Here is a 23,133-nt window from a genome sequence, read left to right on the forward strand (position 1 = left end):
CTGAATGACTACACAGACAAATGAACGGATGAGTCCTTTCTGAGTGTATGTGAACACCCAAAGGACAGATCTTAAAACCATTCCCGGAGGAAAATAAATGAATGTGCACCGGCAGTGTAGGGTATGCATTTAGTTCCCTGGAATTCTGTGACAAGACAGCCTTTTCGTGTATTAGCTGCCTGCACACCCATAAAAGTGGAGAGCGTTCAGAAGAGGACGCGGACACGAAAGCAGCGGCGCCCATCACTCACCTGTTCCTTCAGCTTATCCACTTTCTCTTGGAGGAGCATTTCCATATTCTTCAGAATCATCTCCGCCTCTTCCACCCGCTCTTCTGTAGCTTTCAGCTGTTTCTCATGTTCTTCCTGCCATAAAACAAGGTTGCAGGTGGCCGGGCGCGGGGGCTCACGCCTGTAATCCCAGCACTTTGGGAGGCCGAGGCAGGCGGATCACCTGAGGTCAGGAGTTCGAGACCAACCTGGCCAACATGGTGAAACCCCATCTGTACTAAAAAAAATACAAAAATTAGCCTTGTGTGGTGGTGCGTACCTGTAATCCCAGCTACTTGGGAGGCTGAGGCAGGAGAATCATTTGAACCCAGGAGGTGGAGGTTGCAGTGGCACTCCAGCCTAGGTGACAGAGCGAGACTCAGTCTCAAAAAAAAAAAAAAATAGCTGGGTGTGGTAGTGTGCACCTGCAGTCCCAGCTACTCGGGAGGCTGAGGCAGGAGAATCACTTGAACCCAAGAGGCAGAGGTTGCTGTGAGCCGAAATAGCACCACTGCATTCCAGCCTGGTGACAAAGTGAGACTCCATCTCAAAAAAAAAAAAAAAAAAATGCCAGGTGCAGTGGTTCACACCTGTTATCCTAGCACTTTGGGAGTCTGAGGCGGGCGGATTACCTGAGCTCAGGAGTTCGAGACCAGCCTGGGCAGCACGGTGAAACCCTATGTCTACTAAAATACAAAAAATCAGCCGGGCATGGTAGTGGGCGCCTGTAATCCCAGCTACTCGGGAGGCTGAGGCAGAATAATTGCTTGAACCCAGGAGGCGGAGGTTGCAGTGAGCCGAGATTGTGCCATTGCACTCCAGTCTGGGTGACAGAGCAAGACTCCGTCTCAAAAAAAAAAAAAAAAAAAGCCAAAAACAAAAACAAAAAGGTTATAGGCAATATTTTACATTTTAAAAAGAATCAGCTCAAGGCTATTTACTTTAAAATGGAAATTAGTGGCCGAACGAGGTGGTTTACACCTGTAATCCCAGCACTTTGGGAGGCCAAGGCAGGTAGATCACCTGAGGTCAGGAGTTCAAGACCAGCCTGGCCAGCATGGTGAAATCCCATCTCTACCAAAAATACAAAAAATTAACCAGGCATGGTGGCAGACATCTGTAGTCCCAGCTACTCAGGAGGCTGAGGCAGCAGAATTGCTTGAACCTCGGCTGCAGTGAGCCGAGATCGCACCATTGCACTCCAGCCTGGGTGACAGAGTAAGACTCTGTCTCAAAAATAAATAAATAAATAAAATGGAAATCAGCTCAAATGTACACATCTGACAGTGACTGTGGGTAACCTTTCATCTGTCCAGAGCAAAAGTTTAAAAATGTTCTAACCCAGGGCTGGGCGCAGTGGCTCACACCTATAATCCCAGCACTTTGGGAGACCGAGGCGGGCGGATCATGAGGTCAGGAGATCAAGACCATCCTGGCCAACATGGTGAAACCCCGTCTCTACTAAAATACAATAAATTAGCTGGGCATGGTGATGCGTGCCTGTAGTCCCAGCTACTCAGGAGGCTGAGGGAGGGGAATTGTTTGAACACAGGAGGCGAAGGTTGCAGTAAGCCAAGATTACGCCACTGCACTCCAGCCTGGCAACAGAGTCAGACTCTGTCTCAAAAAACAAAACAAAACAAAACAAAAATATGTTTTGGCCCAAACCACACAGCTTTCCTTTCTCTTTCAGGGAGAATCAGCAGACTCATTTGTCCTCAGAGAACTGGTCTTAAGATCTTAACCATAAATAACTCCAAAGTGAGCTTCCCTCGCTGTGTTAGTGTATTTTTCTAGGGGGATTCTCCTTAACCTTGTTTTGTCAATAATGTAGCATCGCTGAACTTTAGCTTGACCCCTTTGTGTGATGTTACAAGGTTGTTCTTCATTAGAATTTACACTTTACAAACATCAAATGTTACCCACTTTTCAAGCCATGTGCCAATTCCTTTCTCATGAGGGTGTGCCCTGCCCTCTGGCTCCTGATCTCTCCTGAAGTCTGTCCCTGATGAACTATGAACTACGTTGGGAATTTCAGGAGTGAGTTATTCTCTCAGACTTTTGAATTAAACTCCTGCATAGGGCACAGCTGTGCTGGGGACCCTTCAAGTGCTTTAAAGTCACCAACCCAATGACGCTTCCCAATAAGCCTTTTAGGTGGACACTACTGCTAGCAGGACTTTACAGACGAGGAAACTGAGGCACAGAGAGGTTCACTTGCCCGAGGTCACTCAGCTGGGAGGTGGTGGGCGGGATCCCACCCTCCACAGTCCGTGCTCCGAGCCACTGTCTCCCATCTCCCACCACCTGCACGGCCCATGGCACCTGCAGGGCCCAGTATGTCACCCTCTGCTCTCTGCCCTCGGCCTCCGGTCCCTGTTCCCATGGAACATGCCAAGTACCCCCTACCCCAGGGGCCTCTGCTGCTCCCCTGCCACATGACGCCGCTCCTTCACATCCTTCAGGTCTCACCATCTCAGGGGCCACCTGTGAGGCCTTGTCTGGCCACCCTGTTTAAAACCACACTGCCCCTCTCCCTACAGCCTTCCTCACCATCTGACATGCTACATACGTGACTCATGTATTCACACTTGGGAAGCTTCTGGATAACTGAGGACTAGTGGGCCCACCTCACCCTCCTCATCTCGTCAGCCACCTCTCGCTGCATCCCCACTCACCCGCTGTGCATCCAGGCGCCTCCCGGCCTGCTCTCCCTGAAGGCTGAGCAGGTGCTGCAGCTCGGCCACACAGTCCTGCAGCTGCCGGACCTCCTGCAAGTGTTGGGCCTGGGCCTGCCTCAGCCTCAGGTGAGCTCCCTGCACCTGCATGGGGAAGGGGACACAGCTCTGGTGAGGCTGCTGAGACGCGGCACACAGGGGCACCCTCTCCATCCAAGGACACCTCCACCTGCAACAGCAAGGAAGGCGTGTGCTCCCGAGTATGCAGCAGCACCTGAAAATTTAGAAGGAGCCCATTTCTTTGGAATTCGGACAGCCAGGCTGCTGTCAGCCAGCGCTTCCACACAGTGCTAGAGTGCAGAAAACGTGTCCATCACCCTCAAAATGGTGACGCTGACTTCCTGTCAGACCCAGATTCTGCACGTCGTTAGCTTTCAGCGAACCTCGCTGGGGCCTGATTCTTTTCAAACGATGACCCACGCCCGTTCTCCTTTCAGCGGAGACATCACTCTGAAACAGGGCTACACTGGCCACAGACTACCCAGACAACACGGACTGCTGAAGGGAAGGTGGGGCCGGGGCTGGAATTCCTGGCAGCGCCTGGTTTCCTGGATGGCACTGTCTGCTGGAGTTGGGCTGAGTTGTTACAGTAAACTGTGCACCACTATGCCAGCCCCTTTAATGAAGCAGCTCGAAGCAAGATCCAAATACAATTCACATCCAGTTGACTGGAGGCTTCACCAGGATTTCTTTGGCACCCTATAAGAACTGGCCACGCTACCCCTTACTCACCTGAGACCCCAAGACGGAGTGGGAATCACGCTCCATCGGGGTCACATTTGGGCCGGGCCTGACATCACCACATGGTGGAGGAAGAGGGAAGGCAATGCCCTGCGCCCACACTGCCACGCCCGGTTTCCCTTCAGTAGTCCCTGCACTGACTCAGCCGAGCTGGGGGCCTGTCTTGGGGGGCCAGGTCATCACTGTAAAGCTCACCCTTCTTCAGGATGGGGGTCACCCCAGAGAGACGCACCTGCACCCCACATTTTCCAGGCCCTGGAGAGCAGCTTATGGTTTGAGATAGAAAAGGAGGGAAGAACGAGTTCTAAATCGCATCTCCACCAAACGCAGCCTTCTCCTGAAGGCTTGTTTCAGACGGTCACTCTGGCTGCCGTCCTCCAGGCCTGCAGGACTCCCAAGCGTCAAGCACGTCTACCCACCCAGGAAGGCTCTGGCCCCGCACCCCAACTCCCTGGGCTCTGATGCTTGCAGTTCCTTGGACTGCACCACCCCCCACAGCCATCCTGGGACCGAACCCCCACTAATTAAGCAGCTCCACAGCATGGCCAGGGTCCAGCCCAAGGGAGATCTCTGCCCATGGTGGGCAGCCTGTAAACATCTACTGAACAGAGAGCCATCCACTCTTCATCTCCTTCCTCGGCAACGTGAGACGGGCCACATCTACAGACCTTGACAGTCACAGGGACAGGGAAATACGTCCCCAGGGGAGCACTGGCAACAAGGACATTTGTGTTCTGGGTGCTGGAGTGAGGCAGAGCGGCAGATGGGGCATCATCTCCCATCCTGAGGGCAGCCACCCACCCTTCCTGTCCTTCCCCTGGAGAGGGCCCTGTAAGTCCCCATCCCTTTGCCCTCTGAGCTCCCCTGGGAGACCCTCCACCCTCTGAGCTGCTCTACGAGGCCCCATCCCTCCTGTCTGCTCTGGCCTCTGGGGCCTTCCTCCTGAGCCACACATGGGCATCACAGTGACTGCCCTGGCTTCCCTCCCACATGGAAACAGCAACCACATCAGCTTCAGGCCCAGCATCTCGTGGCCACTCTCAGGGAGCCCCGTTTGCCTTTTCCAGAGTGTCCTGAGCTACCCTGGAAGCCCCCAGCTTCCTGATGCTGACTGGAAGCCATGTGCTTTGGGGGAGCGTCTTCCTCTAAATCACGAGGAAGAAGGGGTGACCCACATGGCTGCAGGACAGACTTGGTGAGGTGCTTCCCAACTGAGAGGCTGGTGGCAGGTGCGGCCCCAGGGGTGTGGAATGCTCTCCCTTGGCCCCAGCAGTGCCTCCCAGCGCCAGGTGCTGAGGAAGTGCCGGCCTTTTCAGGTTGTCCTACTCCTCAGCCTCAAAGGACTCGAACTAGCCCAGGCAATTTTCCAGGGTTCCTTTTAGACTCAAAAGTAGAGAAGGGTGCCCCAAATAGGCAGAGCACCTCTGGGAAACTGACAGCCTGTAGCTGCAAGGCCAAGAGCCTATGGGAGCTCCAACAGCGCCTCAGAAAGCTCTGGGGTCCATGCCCAGTTGACCCCTCTGTGCCTCAGGACGTCTAGGGGGTGCCTCTGCACAGGGTGCCAGGGCCAGCGCCAGGGGGGACCGGGTGCAGAGGCTCAGCCGAGCCTCACAGGCAGGCGGGGAGGGACCTTTCCCACAGCCCCCTTTCCTCTCTGTAGCCAAGAGAGGCTACAGTGCCCCAAGCTTCCAAGTGTTCCCCGCACCTGTGTCCACACTGGGCACTCGCCCTCTGGGCACCTTTGGCCGTCACACACCTGCTCTTCTCTCCCTTGAGCCACCCCCTCCACAAGCATCCCCTGAGCTGGCTCCCCTCCCTGAGGCCCCTGCTCAGCTGCCCCTGCATACACCTGTCTGTCCCGGACCACGAGCCCCTGCCACCATAGCCCAGCTTCCCGTGTCTGCACCTCCCGCGCCTCTCACCTGCGGGGCCAGCAGATGTGGCACCTGGAGGCGTGTGCGGGGGCCAGTGTCACGCATGCCCATGAGTGCCCATGTCACCCCACCCCCAGGGCTGGAGCCCGCTGCCTTAGTTCTGACGACAGAGTCCCCAGGCTTGCCTCTGGCTCCTCCATTCTGTGGAGGGCTCACCCAAAGGCATGGTGATCACACTCCTTCCCTCGGGAGTAAACGGTCACCACTCTTCACGGGGCTTGCTCACAGCTAAACCAACCCTGCACTGGGAGCAGCTTTGGTCCTGGCTGGGTAAGCACCTGGACAGCTGTATCCAGCAGCACAACAACTTCTCTGGGCTGGAGGAGGCCTGGCAACACCGTTGGCACTGCGGTGATGCTGCTCCCGGGTAGGACTGGACCCAATGCCTCCAGCCACCGCTCACACCTACCTGGCCTTGACGTTCCTCAAGGGTCTGGGTCAGCTCTGACTGTGGCAGCTGCAGGCTCTGATGTTCCTGATTCAGGCATTCAAGTTCAACTCTAAATTTCTGGATTTGGTCACTCTGTTTTTAAAAAATCAATTGCACAAGTCAAGAAGTATCTGAAGAGTCTGGTATGTAATTCGTGCAGAAACCTCAGAAAATTACAGAAAAGAAAAAAAATTACAAAATTTAAATCCCCAGGAACCCACCAACCAAGGCCGGCCCTGTGTCCTGCAGTCACTCCCCGGCCCCTCCTCTACACACATGTGTCTCCCTGGTGAGACAGTGTCGGGTGCGCCATGCACTGCAGGAAGTGCCTTCTCCTCACCACAGCGGGAGCGTTTCCTGGGGCATTAGTTATGATTTGAAAACATAGTTTTCAGTGGCTGTGCTGTGATCCAGTGATTCCCTCAGCTTCTGTTGGTGACTTGGCCGATTTCAGTTCTGCTTTGCTATTATAAACAGCACAGCAAGGAAAATGCTGCAGCTGCATCCTTCCACAAGGCTTTCGGGAACATCCCCATCGGAATCGTGAAGTCAAGGCATGTGGACTTTCTTCAGCCTCTAAGTGTGTGTTTTGCCAAACTGCCCTCGGGGAACTTTGTACCAATTCACTTCTCTGTCAGCAGCATGTAAAGCTATTCTGTTATTTTCTTTAGATACTGGGATTTGCCAACAGAGCACAGTCCACCTATTTCTCCAAGGCATGCTTGGGAAGTCCCTCACTCCCCTCCAGGCTCCTCAGCGCGTGTCCTGACCTGTTTGCAGCCGCCTCCCCACTCTGCAACTCCCAGCCTCCAGCAGAGCCCAGGTGGAGCTGCCTGCGGCTGAGGCCACCCACCTGCTGCTGCCCGCTGTGTACCACCTCTTCCAGGCTCTGTGTTAACAGCTGAATGGTCACACGATGCTCCTCGTTTAGGGCCTGGTGGGTAGAAGACTCCTGTCCCAGTTGAAGAACCCTGACATTGAGCTGGGATAATTGATCCTTGTAGTTCTGATTCTAGGGGGAAAAAGTTTTTAAATACATAAGAAAAAAAGTTTTTAATTTTCATTTTATATATACATTTGCCCATCATTGGCTATATTTTTATTAAGTAGTCATTTGTTTTGTTTTGTTTTGTTTTGTTTTTCAAGACACGCGCTCGCTCTGTTGCCCCAGCTGGAGTGCAGTGGCACACTCATGGTTCACTGCAGCCGTGACCTCGTAGGCTCAGGCGATCCTCCCACCTCAGCCTCCCAAGTAGCTGGGACCACAGGCACACGTCACCACTCCCACCTAGTTTTGTTTTTTGGTTGAGACAGGGTCTCTAGCTGTGTTGCCAAGGCTGGTCCTGAACTCCTAGCCTCAAGGGATCTTCCCATCTCAGCCTCCCAAAGTGCTGGGATTATAGGTGTGGGCCACCTTGCCCCCTAAAATACTTTTAAGCCAGCAGCTCAATTCATATCATTGTAATTGCTCTCAACCAGGTACAACTTTGCTCCTGAGGAAATGTCTGGCAATGTCTCCAGGTATTTTTGGTGATCACAGCTGGAGATGGAGGAAGCTGCTGGCACCAATGGCATGGGGGCACTTGACACCCTACGACGCAGATGATTTGGCCCCAAACGTCACCAGTGCCAAGGACAGGAAGACCTGCTCCAGCCCCTAGGAGAAACACACACACATCTAGGCCACCAGAGGGCAGTATATGCCATGACCGTCAGAACCACTGTTTGGAAGACCTTTCACGTTTTTCTCATTTCCTCCACGATTATTTTAATATATTTAAAAATATATGGCAATTTTAACAAAAAAGCAACCTATTTAAACTTGAGGTACGTGAATCTCTTAAGTCTCCTCCGATCTCCGTCTTGAACACACAAGCATAGCTCTTGGCAGGGTACATGGGTTCATCAAATTGTATGTTTTGCTTTTTCTCAATAGCACCCCCCACAGACAGTGGATTTCAGCAAACATTCATCAGGGGAACCTGTGAGGGTGTAGTGCAGTGACAGCGGCAGGAAAGTGGCCCTGCAGTCTGGACCACGGAGGCTCTGCTGTCTGCAGCCACCTGTCAGGAACATCTTCATGCAACCACATTTCTGCTTACTTGCTTTTTCCCACCGCAGCTCTTGGGGGTTCGGAGCGATGTCCTCTGACCCGCTCTCAGCACAATCGACCACGCACACGTCACCTTCCCAGAGTGACGCCAACAACCACTGCCTTTGCTTCTATAGGTTTTACAGGCATGTAAGAAAACTGGGACGTTTTTCCATTTGGATTTACTCAAGATTAGGGAGTTCATGCATTTTTCTCATGCAATTCCTTGCAAATTAACCTCACCTCATCCCTTCCCTAGAACCTCAAGCCTCAGGTTAAAAGAAGCTTCCACCACGACATAAGCGTGTGGCAGTTGCGTATGGTATAGAGCTCAGGTGTTTTATGACATTTTATTGTGAAAATTAGAATTGTTTTAATACTGACACACATTCACCTTGTCCTCTAAAAACAGCCTTGATTTCATGAGTAGAAATGGAATCTTCCTTCAGTTCTTGAGATAAACACAATAGTGGATTTTCTTCTATTCACCTTTAACATTTAAACTCTTCATTTGGTGGCTGGGCGTGGTGGCTCATGCCTGTAATCCCAGCGCTTTGGGAGACCGAAGTGGAAGGATCACCTGAGGTCAGGAGTTTGAGACCAGCCTGGCCAACATGGCGAAACCCCATCTCCACTAAAAATACAAAAATTAGCCGGGCTTGGTGGCACACGCCTGTAGTCCCAGCTACTTGGGAGGCCGAGGCAGGAGAGCTGATTGAACCCGGGAGGCAGAGTTTGCAGTGAGCTGATATTATACCACTGCACTCCAGCCAGAGTGACAGAACAAGACTCCATCTCAAAACAAACAAACAAACAAACAAACACACAAAAAACTCTTCATTTGGAAATAATTTCAGACTTGAACAGTTGCAAGACTAGAACATGACCAGGGAAACCCACCTGCCTTCCATCCCGGCTCCTAGCCGACAACACTCCCCCAATCTGCTTTGCCCCCTACACACACAGGCGCACACATGATGTCTTCCCACTTCCACAGCCGCCTGCCTCCCGCGGACAGCAGCTCTCACACGGCTGCTGTGCAGCTACTGCTTCAGGACAGTGGCCTCGATGTCCCCACACTTCATTTTGTCAATGAGCCTGGCAGCATCCTTCCCGGCACAGGATCAGCTGGGCCCTGTCCTGCTGTTTCAGCCTCCTCAAATGTGGGATGTCTCCTCAGCCTCTGTCTCTCATGACTTCGACATTTTTTGACAAATACAGTTCCACCCCCTCCCATTTGGGGTTTGTCTGGTGCTTCCTTGTGACTCGGGTAACAAGCTCCTGGGCAGACACTGGGAAGGGAGCCGCATCAGGAGGCAGAGATGCTATCTGCTCCTGGTGGCGTTCACGCTGGCCACCTCTTAATTTTGAACTTGCATTCATCTGGCTTTCACTGCAGAAGCCAACATGAGATGTCAGCAGCTGTCTCCTGGGCGTGTGTTAAAACAAATGACATCTGTGTCAAATATGTTCACTCTGCATCTGCTCCAGCCTTTAGGCCTAATTTCCAGTTTACAAGACAGACAAGTGACATACGACCAGAGTAGCCTACACTCTCAGAAAACAACTGGACAGATCCAGAATGTGGGATGGCCCATGGGACCACTACCTGGGCTCTTCCAAAAGCCAGTGTCATGGGGAAAAACAGGTCTTCCAGATCAAAACACCAAAGGGACCATTCAGGGGATGTGTTGTACAAAGAAGCCTCCAGCAGCCTCTTCCATCCCACATCCTCTTCTGAAATGTGACCTGAACACTTGGCCATCAGAGAAGCCTCCCCCGCGGCTCCAGGGACTCAGTGGGAATAACGTAGAGTGACTTCCGAGGAGGGCTTGGGAGCCGTGCGCCTCCTACCAGCTGCCCTGGAACACTGGCTCCCTGACACCCCCCACGACACTCCCTCCAGGCCCAGCCCCATGAGGAGAGGCCCCAGACAGACACAAGCAGAAGGGGTCCCTGACGACTCCAGCCCTGGCCATTAGGTCACCCCAACTGTCCAGCCTTCCCAGCCGAGACCCCGCATCACAGAGCAGGGACGGCCGTCCAGGCTGTGTTTGTCTGAATGCCTGACCCACAGGTGCCATGAATGCACTCAAGTGGCTGGTTTATGCCAGCAAGTTGATCTGATAGCTAAACACGTCTGAACAGAGTCATAGTTACACACAATGTGGCACCCCCAGCTGCATCCTACTGCCAGAAAACTTGCTGTGCAGGACACTTTTTAATAACTGGAGAAATGAGAATATGGTGTGAATACTGATTTGAGGTAACTACTGCTAAGTTTCTTAAGTGTGGCAGCACTCCTTCAGTGTGGCGAGGTGGGAGATGCACTTCCTTTTAAGAGATGCCTGTTGAAATATTTGAGGAGTGGAGTATCATGACATCTGGAACTTATTTTCTATTATTATTGTTATTATTATTAGAGACAGGGTCTCACTCTGTGAGGCTGGAGTGCAGTGGTACGATCTCCGCTCACTGTAGCCTCAACCTCCCAGGCTCAAGCCATCCTCCCACCTCAGCCTCCTGAGTAGCTGGGACTATAGGCACATGCCAGCACACTCAGTTGATTTTTCTTTTTTTTGTAGAGATGGGGTTTTGTCATGTTGCCCAGGCTGGTCTTGAACTCCTGGGCAGTGATCTGCCCACCTTGGCCTCCCAAAATGCAGGGATTATAGGTATGAGGCACCGCACCCGGCCTGTAACTTGTCTTCAAATGGTTCAGAACACACACATACACACGCACACGTGAAATATATAGATATGAACAGAACTAAAGTGCACGCGGCAATGCGGATAACAGTTGCATTAATGTTGTGGTATGTGGATGATCACTCTATATTGTTTCAACTTTCCTGTGTTTAAAGTTTTTCATGGTAAAATTTTTGGGGTAAGGCAGGTACAGTGGCTCACACCTGTAATCCCAGCAATTTGGGAGGCCAAGGCCGGCGGATAGCTTGAGGTCAGGAGTTTGAGACTAGCCTGGCCAACGTGGTGAAACCCTGTCTCCCCTGTCTCTACTAATAATACAAAAATTAGCCAGGCATGGTGGTACACGCCTGCAATCCCAGCTACCCTGGAGGCTGAGGCAGAAGAATTGCTTGAACCTGGGAGGTGGAGGTTGCAGTGAGCCAAGATCACACCACTGCACTCCAGCCTGGGTGACAGAGTGATAATGTGTCTCAAAAAAAAAAAACCCCAAAATTTGGGGAGTGTCCAGGCAGTGTTTGACACCATAATCCCAGCATTTTGGGAGGCCAAAGCTGGAGGATTCCTTGAGGCCAGGAGTTTGAGAGCAGCCTTGGCAACATAGTGAGACCCCGTCTCTACTAAAAACACAAAAGATGAGCTGAGCATGCTGGCATGCGGCTCCCCAGGCGAGTCATCTCCACAAGCAGCTGGGCCTTGGGCCAGTGCAGAGCCTCAGGCACTCACAACACAGACAGTGCCTGCCTGCCAGCGTCTGTGAGAAGCTGCTCACAGTTTCTAGATCAAAACACCAAAGGGATCCTGCAGGGGATGCCTGTGGTCCCAACTACTGCGTGCCACATGATTCTGAACATCCTTGGGACCACTGGCATATCTGACTGGGGCAGGGGTCTTCACAGTCGTGTTCAGTTCCTGACTTCGATGGGGCCTGGGGGCCAGTCAGCAACTCACTCTCAAGTCTTTTGGAAGAATGTTCTCCATTTCCTTTTGTAAGTTTAAAATAATTTCAAAATAATAAAAAAAAAGGAAGGGTGGCACAAGCTCCATCCCAGGCGTCGATACGTCACCTGTCTGTTGAGCACCTCCATCTCAGAGCAGGCCTTTTCCTTGTCTTTCTTTAAAACCTCAATTTCCTTCCTGTTGAAGAAGCACAATTAACAGTGATATCACTTGTGACCAACCAGTGCCTTCTTTCCTGGTCAGCACCCAGGGTAAGAGCAGCATGCGGGTTTGTAGCCACAGCACAGACGCCCACACCTGCCCCTGGCATTCTCCAGCCCCTCTCAGTCTCTGCTGTCGCCGCTGAGAATGAAGATGACGATCCCATCCTCCGTGGTTTATCCCAAACCACGAAGACTTTAGGAATGTGAAACTGTCGGATTACTAGAGAGCCTGTAGTAATCTACACTGCCAGCATTGTAAGAACGCACACCCTGCATGACATTCCTCAATCAAATACATGAATATTTCTTTTGTAAAACACGTAACACTTCACACTCAGCAGAGTGAATAGAGACCAAAACAGCCTGGCATCTCCGGAGGCAGGGTCCTCACAGACTCAGGAAAACCAGAGAAAAAATGGTTTCTAAAGGAAAACAAGCTTTGAGATTTCGGAAGTGCTGTCATGGAAGGGCAATCCCTGGGTACCTGCTTGGGACTCGCTACTTTAATCACCATGGCAATTCCATCATTTCAGAATTACTGTCTATGAGAGCTAAGCTCACCTTGAGATGCATACTTGGGGAAAAAAAAAGGCCAAACGATTGTCCTTGGATACGGCTACAGTAGTGACAGCAGAAAGCCACCCTCCCTAAAACACACATTCTCCCTTCCTCAGTCCCAGCCCTTCCCCAGCTTGCACTGAGGGGACACTCCTGCTCTGTCCCCTGACTCTCGCTGATGGACGCCCACTGCTCTGTCCCCGCCGACTCTCACTGACAGGCACCCCCCTGCTCAGTCCCTCGACTCTCACTGATGGGGGCCCGCCTGTCTGGTCCCCCAACTCTCACTGGTGGTCTCCCTGCCCTGCCCCCACTGACTCTCACTGGTGGCCTCCCTGCCCTGTCCCCTGACTCTCACTGGTGGGCACCCCCCTGCCCTATCCCCCGACTCTCACTGGGGGGCACCCCCCTGCCCTGTCCCCCGACTCTCACTGGTGGGTGCCCCCCTGCCCTATCCCCCGACTCTCACTGGTGGGCGCCCCCCTGACTTGCCCCCTGACTCTCACTGGTGGGCACCCCCTTGCCCTGTCCCCTGACTCTCACTGGTGGCCCCCTGCCCTGTCCCCCCTGACTCTCACTGGTGGCCACCCTGCCCTGCCCCCCTGACTCTCACTGGTGGCCCCCTGCCCTGTCCCCCCTGACTCTCACTGGTGGCCCCCTGCCCTGTCCTGACTCTCATTGGTGGGCGGCCCCCTGCCCTGTCCCCAGACTGTCACTGGTGCCCCCACCCCCATCCTCTCTTGCCTCAGTGCTCAGGTTTCTGACCTTCCCCACACTCGTCCCCTCCCCCAGCTCTTGTTCACTGAAATTGATAAACCAGCAATGACCCTCTGAGGAAGGCAGAGCTGAAACTGTTATCAGGAGAGGATCCTAGGAGCACCTATGACCCCTCCAGACACTGTTGTGGCCTCCCCCAACCCCTAAGTGCGACGTGCAGCATCTCTGTGGGGTGAACAGTGCCCGTGCTGGGGCTCTGCTCGCAGTCCCGACCATGCTGTGGGCGCTCTGCCTCACTTCCCACACCAAGGAGCTGGGGCGTTCAGGTGCCACCTACATGAGGAAGGAGCCCAGAGCCTCCTACATCTGCCGAGTCGTTCAGAAGTTAACAAGGCTCATGGTTTAGGGTTTTCTGGAATGCAGGGCTAATCTGAGAACACTTCCCACTGTCTATATGGAGACTGCATAAGGTCACTCTATGGAGGGCAAAACGCACCCCCAGAAGGTCTGGGTAGGGGCGTGGCCCTTACCTCTGTGCATCGTGAGTGCTTTCTGCAGCTTCAAGCTCTTGCCGAACCTTTCCCAGGTCGTTTTTCAACAAAGTGTTTTCTTCAGAAAGTCTATGGAACTCCAGTCTGTGTAAAAATTGAGAAAAGACCGGTGAGCACTTGGGGAGCTACATGTGGTCACAGAGCCCAGCTCTGCAGCAGGGAGTCCTGAGAACTGTGCGCCCCCATCTCCCCATCCCTGGAGGTGGTGCCAGACACCCTTCTTTTCCCTCTTCCTGCACCAAGTGTTAACGTCTTGCATCTCCCATGAGCCAAGCCACAGAAAACGGAACTTTCTTAGCTTCTAAACTGCCACATCATCAAGTCACAAATGCACTCAGAACCTTGGGTTTTGCTTATGCTGAGTTTATAGCTGACCTGCTCCTGCATCTATGGCCTCTCACCAAACACATGTGTGTCCTGGTTGCCAGTGCTGGGCGTGAGTCCTCAGGTACTGCAGGGTACTCATGCCCTGGCAGTGAACCCAGTGTGGAGCTAAGAAACACAGGAATCAGAAGGCCAAGATATATGGGAAACCTTTGCTAGGTGAATCTCAAAGTGGGAAAAGGCAGGGATAGACAGCCACTACGTGAACCAAGTCTGCCTGGGGCCGTCTTTGTTCTCTGAAGACTCGGGGAGTCCCTGCTTGGGTAATGCCATTGATTTGATAGATGAAGATGGCAATTTACCAATGAAGATCACTAATGGGAGCCAGGAGTGGCAGCATGCATCTGTAATCCCAGCTACTGGGGAGGCTGAGGCAGGAAGACTGCTTGAGCCCAGGAGTTTGAGACCCTCCTGGGCAACATAGTGAGACCTTGTCTTTGAAAAAAAAAAAAAAGATCACCAGTGAAGTAGCTTAAGACCCACATACTTGCTACCCAGAGAATGCATTCTTAATACTGACTGATAAAGTTAATGTGTATTCCCCAAATAGGTCTCTATATGGTACTAGCTTCTTATTTTTTCAGTATGAAAATACTGAAAGCCACATGATCTCAGCATGTTCACGTCATGTATTTTTTGTTTTCTTTGAGATGGGGTCTCATTCTGTCACCCAGGCTGGAGTACAGTGGCATGATCATGACTCACTGCAGCCTTGAACTCCTGGGCCCAGGAACTGGGACTACAGAAGGCATGCGCCACCACGCCTGGATAATTTTTGTTGTGGTGGAGATGGGGTCTCGATATGTTGCTCAGGCTGGTCTCGAATTCCTGGTGATCCTCTCACCTAGGCCTCCCAAAGTGCTGGGATCACAGATGTGAGCCACCACGCCCAGCCCACTTTATGTATTATGCTTATAATAGTAAACATAAGTATCTTCTTCATATGCCTTCATTTTATCTCATGAGGAACTAAAGACAAAAATAAATAGAAGTCAATGGAATTAAAGGCAGCAAAGGGTTTCAAGCAGGAGAGTTCTGTGTTTTTAAACTATCACTCTGGCTCTAGAATGGAGAACAAGTTGATGCAAGGCCGAAAGCTGAGGGGTGCCCCACCCCATCCCCCACACGACCACCAAACAACTAGATCCTGCACAAAGCTGATTGTAACCTCTGTGACTGTCCTCATGGAAAGAAAAGGAAACCTGCAAGAGTCTCCAAACAAAACAAAATCCTGGAAGCTGAAACCAACGCGGTAAGCATTATGCAATACAAAGCTGGGGGGACTCTGCAACCAATGCCTATGTCAGCACTGCTATTAGCAGAATGGAGAAGCTGCACTGTGGACACCTGCACCAGACAGGGCCCTGGAAGGAGGTTCTGACGGTCCCAGATTAGCAGCCTCCCACTTCTCTGCAAAAGCAATAGCATCCCATATAAGGCTCTTTATATTCCCAGAGATTAACATCAAGCAAATATGAGCTTACAATCAAAGATCACCATAAGATACATGGAGCAAAGCCACCCATAAATGACAGTAGAAGCCAGAAGCCAGAATTCAATCCCCTAGAAACTGCAAGTATTGGAATTATTAGACACAAACTAAAAATAAGTGTTATGAAATGTTTACATAAATAAAACACAGAAATAAACAATGAACAAGCAACAAGAAACTATTGACAATGATCAGACAGGACCAAACAGAATTTTTAGAAATGAACAAAAAGTCAATGTCAGAATAAAAACTCATGGGATGGGTTAAATAGCAGATTACACAGAGCTGAAAGAAAGAGATACTGACCTGGAACACAGAGGTATGTAAAAAATACCCCAAATGTGATACAGACAGAAGATGGAAAATATAAAAGAGAGGTTGAGAAATAAAGTGAAATGCTCTAACATTCACATATCTAATTGAAGAAAATAGTGGGAAGAGAGGATATATATATATATACACACACATATATATATACACATATATATACACACATATATATATACACACACATATATACACACATATATATACACACATATATATATACACACACATATATATATACACACACATATACATACATACACATATTCTTTTTTTTTTTTTTTTGAGACGGAGTTTTGCTCTTGTTGCCCAGGCTGGAGTGCAATGGCGCGATCTTGGCTCACTGCAACCTCCGGAGAGGCAATATTTTAATAGTAATGGCTGAGAGGTTTTCATGAGACACCAATGCAATCCATACATTCAACAGGGAAAATGTTTCTTTTTTTTTTTTCCTTTTGCTCTGCCGCCCAGGCTGGAGTGCAGTGGTGCAATCTCAGCTCACTGCAGCCTCAACCTCCCAGGCTCAAGTGATCCTCCCATCTAGCCTCCCAAATAGCTGGGACCACAGGTGTGTACCACCATGTGTGACTAATTTTTCTTAAGTTTTTGTAGAAACAGTCTCCTTATGTTGCCCAGACTGATCTTGAACTCCTGGGCTCCCAGAGTCCTGGGATTATAGGTGTGAGCCACCGTGCCTGGCTGGGACAATGTTTTCTAAGTAGGATGAACAAAAAGAAAACTACGCCTATACCCACAACACAACAATCCCATTTCTGGGTACAGCCCAACATAATGCTCCAAAAGACACATGCAAGAACGTTCAGTGCAGTTCCATTTGTGAGAGCCAAAAACTAGGAACTACCCAAATGCCCATCAACAGGAGAAAAGAATAAACTGTGGTATGTTCATACAACAGAATACCACACAGCAATGCAAATGTATGAACTACAGCAACAACACAGATCAATTGCACAACCAGGTTGAGCCAAGAAAGTCAGACACAAAAGAGTACACACTGCATGATTCCTCTCCGTAAAGTACAAAAACAAGCAAACTGAATCTATGCTGTAAGAAGTGGTTACCCCTGGGGACTCTGGTGAATTCCATCTCTTGTTCTGGGCGCTGGTAACACAGACGTGTTCAATTTGTTGACAATTCTCCTAATTGTACAAATATATACATTTTCTTATGTGTATCACACTTTAATAAAAAGTTAAAAAGAGGCTGGGCATGGTGGCTCACACCTGTAATTTCAAGGAGGATCCACTTTGGGAGGCTGAGGCAGGAGGTCCGCTTGAGGCCAGGAGTTTGAGACCAGCCTGGGCAAAATAGTGAGACTCTATCTCTACAATAAATAAATAAATAAATAAATAAATAAATAAAATAAAATAAAATAAATAAAAAGTGGCCAGGCGTGGTGGCTCAGGCCTTATGTAATCCCAGCACTTTGTGAGGATGAGGCAGGCAAATCACTTGAGGCCAGGAGTTCAAGACCAGCCTGGCCAACATGGTGAAACCCCGTCTGTAGTAAAAATACACACACACACACAAATCAGCTGGGCATGGTGGTGGGCACATGTAATCCCAGCTACTTGGGAGGCTGATGCAGGAGAATTGCTTGAACTCAGGAGGCAAAGGTTGCAGTGAGCTGAGGTTGTACCACTGCACTCCAGTCTGGGCAACAGAGTGAGACTCCGTCTCAAAAAAATAAATAAATAAATAAAATAAAAATAAATTTAAAAAAAGTTAAAAAGAAAGAAATGCACAGCAAATAAAAACCACTAAAGATACAGGTCTCAGAAGTAACCAGAGCACAAAAATCAGATACCTACTGTGGATGGCACAATACTGGCCTCTAACAGACTATGTGACATTACACAGCAGGGGGAATGAAGGCTGCTCGTTCTCTGACTGTAGATTATTCTGGATTCTCCAGAGGAACCCAATGTAATCACAAGTGTGCTTAGAAGTAGAAAGTGGAGGAAGAAGAGTCACTGTTGGAGTGAGGTAATACGAGGAGGACTCGGCCATCCAGGGCTGGCTTCCAGGATGGAAGGACTCCTCAAGTCAAGGCCACTGGAGAAGGCGAGGCAGGGAGTTCCCCTCGGGGCCTCTGGATGGCCCCGCAGCCCTGCCAGCACCTTACTCCTAGCCCAAGGAGACCCTTTCCTCTTCCAACCTCCAAAACTAAAACATCGCACTTTTGTGCCTTGTTAAGCCCCCAAGTCCGTGGAAATGCACACGAAGGAAGAACAGACAGACCAAGGGCCAACCATGCAGCGTCGGCAACTGGGTCTCTGACACGGAGAGCAGACATTCCAAGGGTGGAAAGGTGGCCCTTTAATGGCTAGATGTGTGTTCCTAAGAATACTGTCTTACAAAAATGAAGGAACATTTAAGATACTTTTCAGATAAGCAAAAACAGGAAATTTACTCCAAATAGAGTTTCACCAAAGGAACTTTTTTTTTTTTTTTGAGATGTAATCTCGCCCTGTCACCCAGGCTGGAATGCAGTGGTGTGATCTCGGCTCACTGAAACCTCCGCCTCTCAGGTTCAAGCGATTCTCCTGCCTCAGCCTCCCGAGTAGCTGGGACTACAAGCGCATGCCACCATGCCCGGCTAATTTTTGTATTTTTTTTGGAGACAGAGTTTTGCTCTTGTTGCCCAGGCTGAAGTGCAGTGGCGCGATCTCAACTCATTGCAACCTCCACCTCCTGGGTTCAAGCGATTCTCCTGCCTCAGCCTTCCGAGTAGCTGGGATTACAGGCAACGGGGTTTCACCACGTTGGCCAGGCTGGTCTCGAACTCCTGACCTCAGGTGATCCACCCACCTCGGCCTCCCAAGTGCTGAGATTACAGGCGTGAACCACCGCACCCCAGCTGTTATAAGGTTTTAAATTCCTGATTCCTGGTGGTGCACGCCTGTAATCCCAGCTACTCAGGAGGCTGAGGCAGGAGAATCGCTTGAACCCAGGAGGCAGAGGTTGCAGTGAGCCAAGACAGTGCCACTGCACTCCAGCCTGGGCCACACAGCGAGACTCTGTCTCAAAAAAACAAAAAACAAAAAAACCTCCTAACAAAGCCCAGGAGCTGATGGCTTCACTGGTGAATTCTACCACTTAAAAAAGAAATTCCACCACCTCTTCTCAAACTCTTCCAAGAATTGAAGAGAAGAGAACACTTCCAAACTCATTCTGTGAGGCATTACTTGATACCAAAGCCAGACAAGGACACTACAGACCAGAAAAGAAAACTGCAGACCAATCCCTTATGATGCAAAAATTGATGCTAAAATCCTCAACAAAATACTAGCAAAAGTTATTGTTTAATGGGTATATAGCTTCTGCTGGGAACAATAATGAAAAAGCTTTGGAAGCGAGGGCCGGACGCGGTGGCTCACGCCTGTAATCCCAGCACTTTGTGAGGCCAAGGCAGGCAGATCACCTTTGAGGACAGCCTGGCTAACATGGTGAAACCCTGTCTCTACTAAAAATACAAAAATTAGTCTGGCGTGGTGGCAGGCGCCTGTAATCCCAGCTACTTGGGAGGCTGAGGCACAAGAATATCTTCAACCCGGGAGGCGGGTTCAGGACCCCGAAAGCCAGTCCTGCCCTCCTCCCTCTGCCCAGTGGTAGAGCACCAGATGACCGTGGGATTCCGGGAGGGGGCTGGGCTCACAAGCCCTACTCAGGCCGAAGGGCTACACAGCCCCCATCAGGGGCTGCGAGCTTGTCAGTAGGAAGGGCCATGCAGCACCATTAGCAACAGGGGTCAGTGGGTTAGTTCTGCATTTTTAGTTTTTAGTTTTAAGAATGAGTAGAAGGCAAACCTGTCGTTCTCTCTCAAATCTACATGTTTCTCCAGAGCCCGGACGACGTCTTCCAGATGTAGAAGTTTGGTTTCCATGTCATCCTTCTCTCTCTCCAGCGCTATTTCGGTCTCCCCCTCTTCCGGGGCAGCAAGCTGCTCCTGCCAGGAACCCCGCGGGTCTGCGAGCTGGAGGTGGGATGGCAAGGACCCTCTCCTGGCGACCTCCACGCTGTGCTTGTGACACCCAGGCTCCAGGGCGCCCTCGGCCCGGGCCTGCTGCTCCGAGGCCTGCCCCTGGGTGCCCCTGCTCCAGCTTCGTGCTCGCTCTTCCTGAATGGCCTGTGGCCTCTCAACCTGTCCCCTGCACGAAGCGGCTGGCCTCAAGAGTGGCTCCCACATCCATGGCTGGGTTTGCGAGGCGTCTCCCTCTGTTCCCAGCAGAGCCAGCTCCCGGGCTCCAGGCTGCTCCAGCCCCGCTGCGCTCGTGCCGAAAGGCTCTGGCTCCTCTGGGACAGTATCCCCATCCACCCCACAGGGCTGCACGCGTGACCACCTCTCTGAGGGGCCGTGGGATGCCGGGGCAGGGGCAGGGGCCGGGCTCTGCATGGCTTCTGTGTCCTGGGCTTGCCTGCGGCGAGGCCTGGCTCCTGCCGCCGCCTCAGACTCTCCGCCATCACCTGGGGCCAGCCAGGCCAGTGGCCGCTCCCCACAGCCCAGACGCAGTGGCAGGAGGCCACGTGCGCCCTCCTGGCCACTTCCTGCCACCAGCCCATCTTTCGGCAGGGCCCGCAGCATCTCTGCTTCCCGGGAGAGCTCGTCCACTCGCTTCCTGCGGGCAAGCTCCAACTCCTCCTCCTCGAGGGCCAACGATGCGCACATCTGGGCGCGCTTCTCGCTCGCACACGGCTGCAGCTTCAGTGCCCTCTCCAGCTCCAGCTGCTCCGACCTCCGGCTGCCGCGTGGCAGGGGTCCCTGCGGCGGCTCCTCCAGCTCCAAGGTCAGGTCTCTGCGAGCGGGCAGGGCTCCCAGCCCCGACGGCTCTCCACTCAGCTCTGCCTCAGCCTCTCTCCTGCGGAAATAGAACCGTCACACACCACAGCCCTGCCGCCCCTGGCCCCTCTCTCGGGTTTGAAGTCTGCCCAGCTGTTGCAATGGCTGCGACCTCCTCTCTCTGTGGTTGGCTTTCTTTATTCCTCCTCGCCTCCCTCAGCCCTGGCTTCAACCTATACCCTGGGCCCCACTTCAGAGTCCAGACGAGGATCCGCCCCACGGAACAAGGTTCTGCACATGGAAGCCCAAGCACGAACCCTTTCCATGTGGAGTGTTCACACGGAAGGTGGCCGCCACCAAGCAGGACCCGGTTGCAGCCCATCAGCCGTGCAGGCCGCGTTCCAAGCCCTCACAGGCTCCCAACTGGACAGGGCAGACATAGGACGTGGCCCGCACTGCAGTGGGTTCTACAGGATCGCGCTGGAGACCCAGAGCCAAAACTGTCCCCTAATTCCCTGAAGCTGCTGGGCCTTGGGACCTCTGGCGGCCCGCAGGAGAGTCCAGTGGAAGTGAAGTGAGAGCCGGCAAGACCACAGCACCAGGAGGGGTATGTGGTCCATGCCTGGCCAGGGCAGGGGGAGCAAGGAAGTGGTTGGAAGGGGCTCCACCTCCAAGCGTTGGCAGATTGGGAGCCCTGCAGAGCGGGGACAGCAGCTCCCCAGGAGCAGGCTGCCAGACAGCTCCGGGTGGGGGCCAGGCGCACAAGGGCCTGGATGCTGAGAGGAGGGGGGCTGCTGGTGCCTGCCCCTCTGTTCCCAGTGGGGTCAGCAGGGACTCTGACCCAATCTCTTACCACACGCTCTTGGCTTTAAGGGGAAATAGCTGAAAGCCTGGGGAGGCACAGGATGGACAGATGACTTTTTTTTTAAGACCAGTCTCACTTTGTGGCCCAGGCTGGAGTGCAATGGCGACATCTCGGCTCACTGCAACCTCCACCTCCCGAATTCAAGTGATTCTCCTGCCTCAGCCTCCCGAGTAGCTGGGATTACAGGCACCTGCTACCATGCTCAGCTAATTTTTTGTGTTTTTAGTAGAGACAGGGTTTCGCCATGTTGGCCAGGCTGGTCTTGAACTCCTGAGCTCAAGTGATTTACCCGCCTTGGCTTCCCAAAGTGCTGAGATTACAGGTGTGAGCCACCACATCCGGCCAGAAAAATGACTTTCTATCTGGCCCGGCCAGTGTGGTGGGAGGGCCCGTCCTCTTCTAAGCCGGGGCCAATGCTCTCCATAGGACAGTGGGTGCCAGCTGAGCAGCAGCCTGTCTGCGATGACCAGGCACTTCCTCTCCTACCTCAGATGCCCCCAACAAGAACAGACGCGGTCACTTCACATGTACCTCACACGAGAACACACAAAACACCAGTGCAGGCTTTCTGTAAGCCTTCTCTCTCGCTTGCACACTTGAGCCTTTTTGGGAACCTCACTAACCCCAGCTGGCCATCTTTCCCATTGTTCAGGGCTTCAGGCCTTTCTCCATCTCCCCACATGCTACCCTGCCTGGCCCTGGAGAAGCGGGTGGCTCTGAGCGATGGAGGCAATGTTGCTGCTGGGCACGGCTGAGGCAGAGGGTACAGAACACTGGGCTGTTTCTACACAGCGAATGGCTTCACGGCCCATGATCCAATGTATACTTTAAATTTAGAGCCAGAATCCTCGTGCCAGGACCTGTTCTTTTGGCACTCACCCATCTGCCCAGAGGAAAACCAGCCAGTCAGGAGGCACAGCAATTCTGAATTGTTTCCTAAGTCTAATTTCAAATTTTGGTTCTTGGCAAGAAACCCCAGACTTGAAACCTCGAAAGAAGCCGGTCGGACCTGATCTGCTGCAGGTGGCTCTGATGCCGCAGGGCCAGGCCACACAGTGCCTGGGTGCAACAGGGCGCCAGGCCCATCTGCTCAGGCTCGGGGCCGCGGGCTGTGTCCTGCAGCTGCTCCTGCAGGCCCCGGATGACCTCCTGAGACTTCTCGTGGAGCTCCTCCAGGTCTGCCTTCTGACCCTCTAGCACGCTGACCTCGCGCCTGCGAGCCTGCTCCATGTCCTTCCTCTCCTTCTCAAAGTTCCTTTTCAGTGCTGCAATTTCCCTTTCGTAGTAATTTACCTAAAACGAGAAACACGAGCCCTGTGGACCAGGAGGCCCTAAAATGATCTGGCTGCTGACACAACACAGAAA

General features: G+C 52.1%; 1 protein-coding gene across 11 annotated transcripts in view; it reads right to left on the reverse strand.

Annotated features, from left to right (window-relative positions):
* The window catches only part of NINL (ninein like), a 133,945-nt gene that overhangs the window by 2,837 nt on the left and 107,975 nt on the right, over positions 1-23,133 (reverse strand). For 9 of the 11 annotated variants that reach the window (XM_024238921.3, XM_024238922.2, XM_063720692.1 and 6 more), the window contains 8 exons: positions 22,778-23,061; positions 19,933-20,982; positions 13,879-13,983; positions 11,978-12,047; positions 6,966-7,124; positions 6,092-6,205; positions 2,948-3,091; positions 252-365 (listed from right to left, as the gene is read on the reverse strand). In XM_024238921.3, the coding sequence (XP_024094689.2) occupies positions 252-365; positions 2,948-3,091; positions 6,092-6,205; positions 6,966-7,124; positions 11,978-12,047; positions 13,879-13,983; positions 19,933-20,982; positions 22,778-23,061 (2,040 nt within the window). The other 2 variants (XM_054541662.2, XR_008516852.2) reach the window with 2 other exon arrangements.

Source organism: Pongo abelii, chromosome 21 (assembly GCF_028885655.2).
Source record: "Pongo abelii isolate AG06213 chromosome 21, NHGRI_mPonAbe1-v2.0_pri, whole genome shotgun sequence".
Lineage (NCBI taxonomy): Eukaryota > Metazoa > Chordata > Mammalia > Primates > Hominidae > Pongo > Pongo abelii.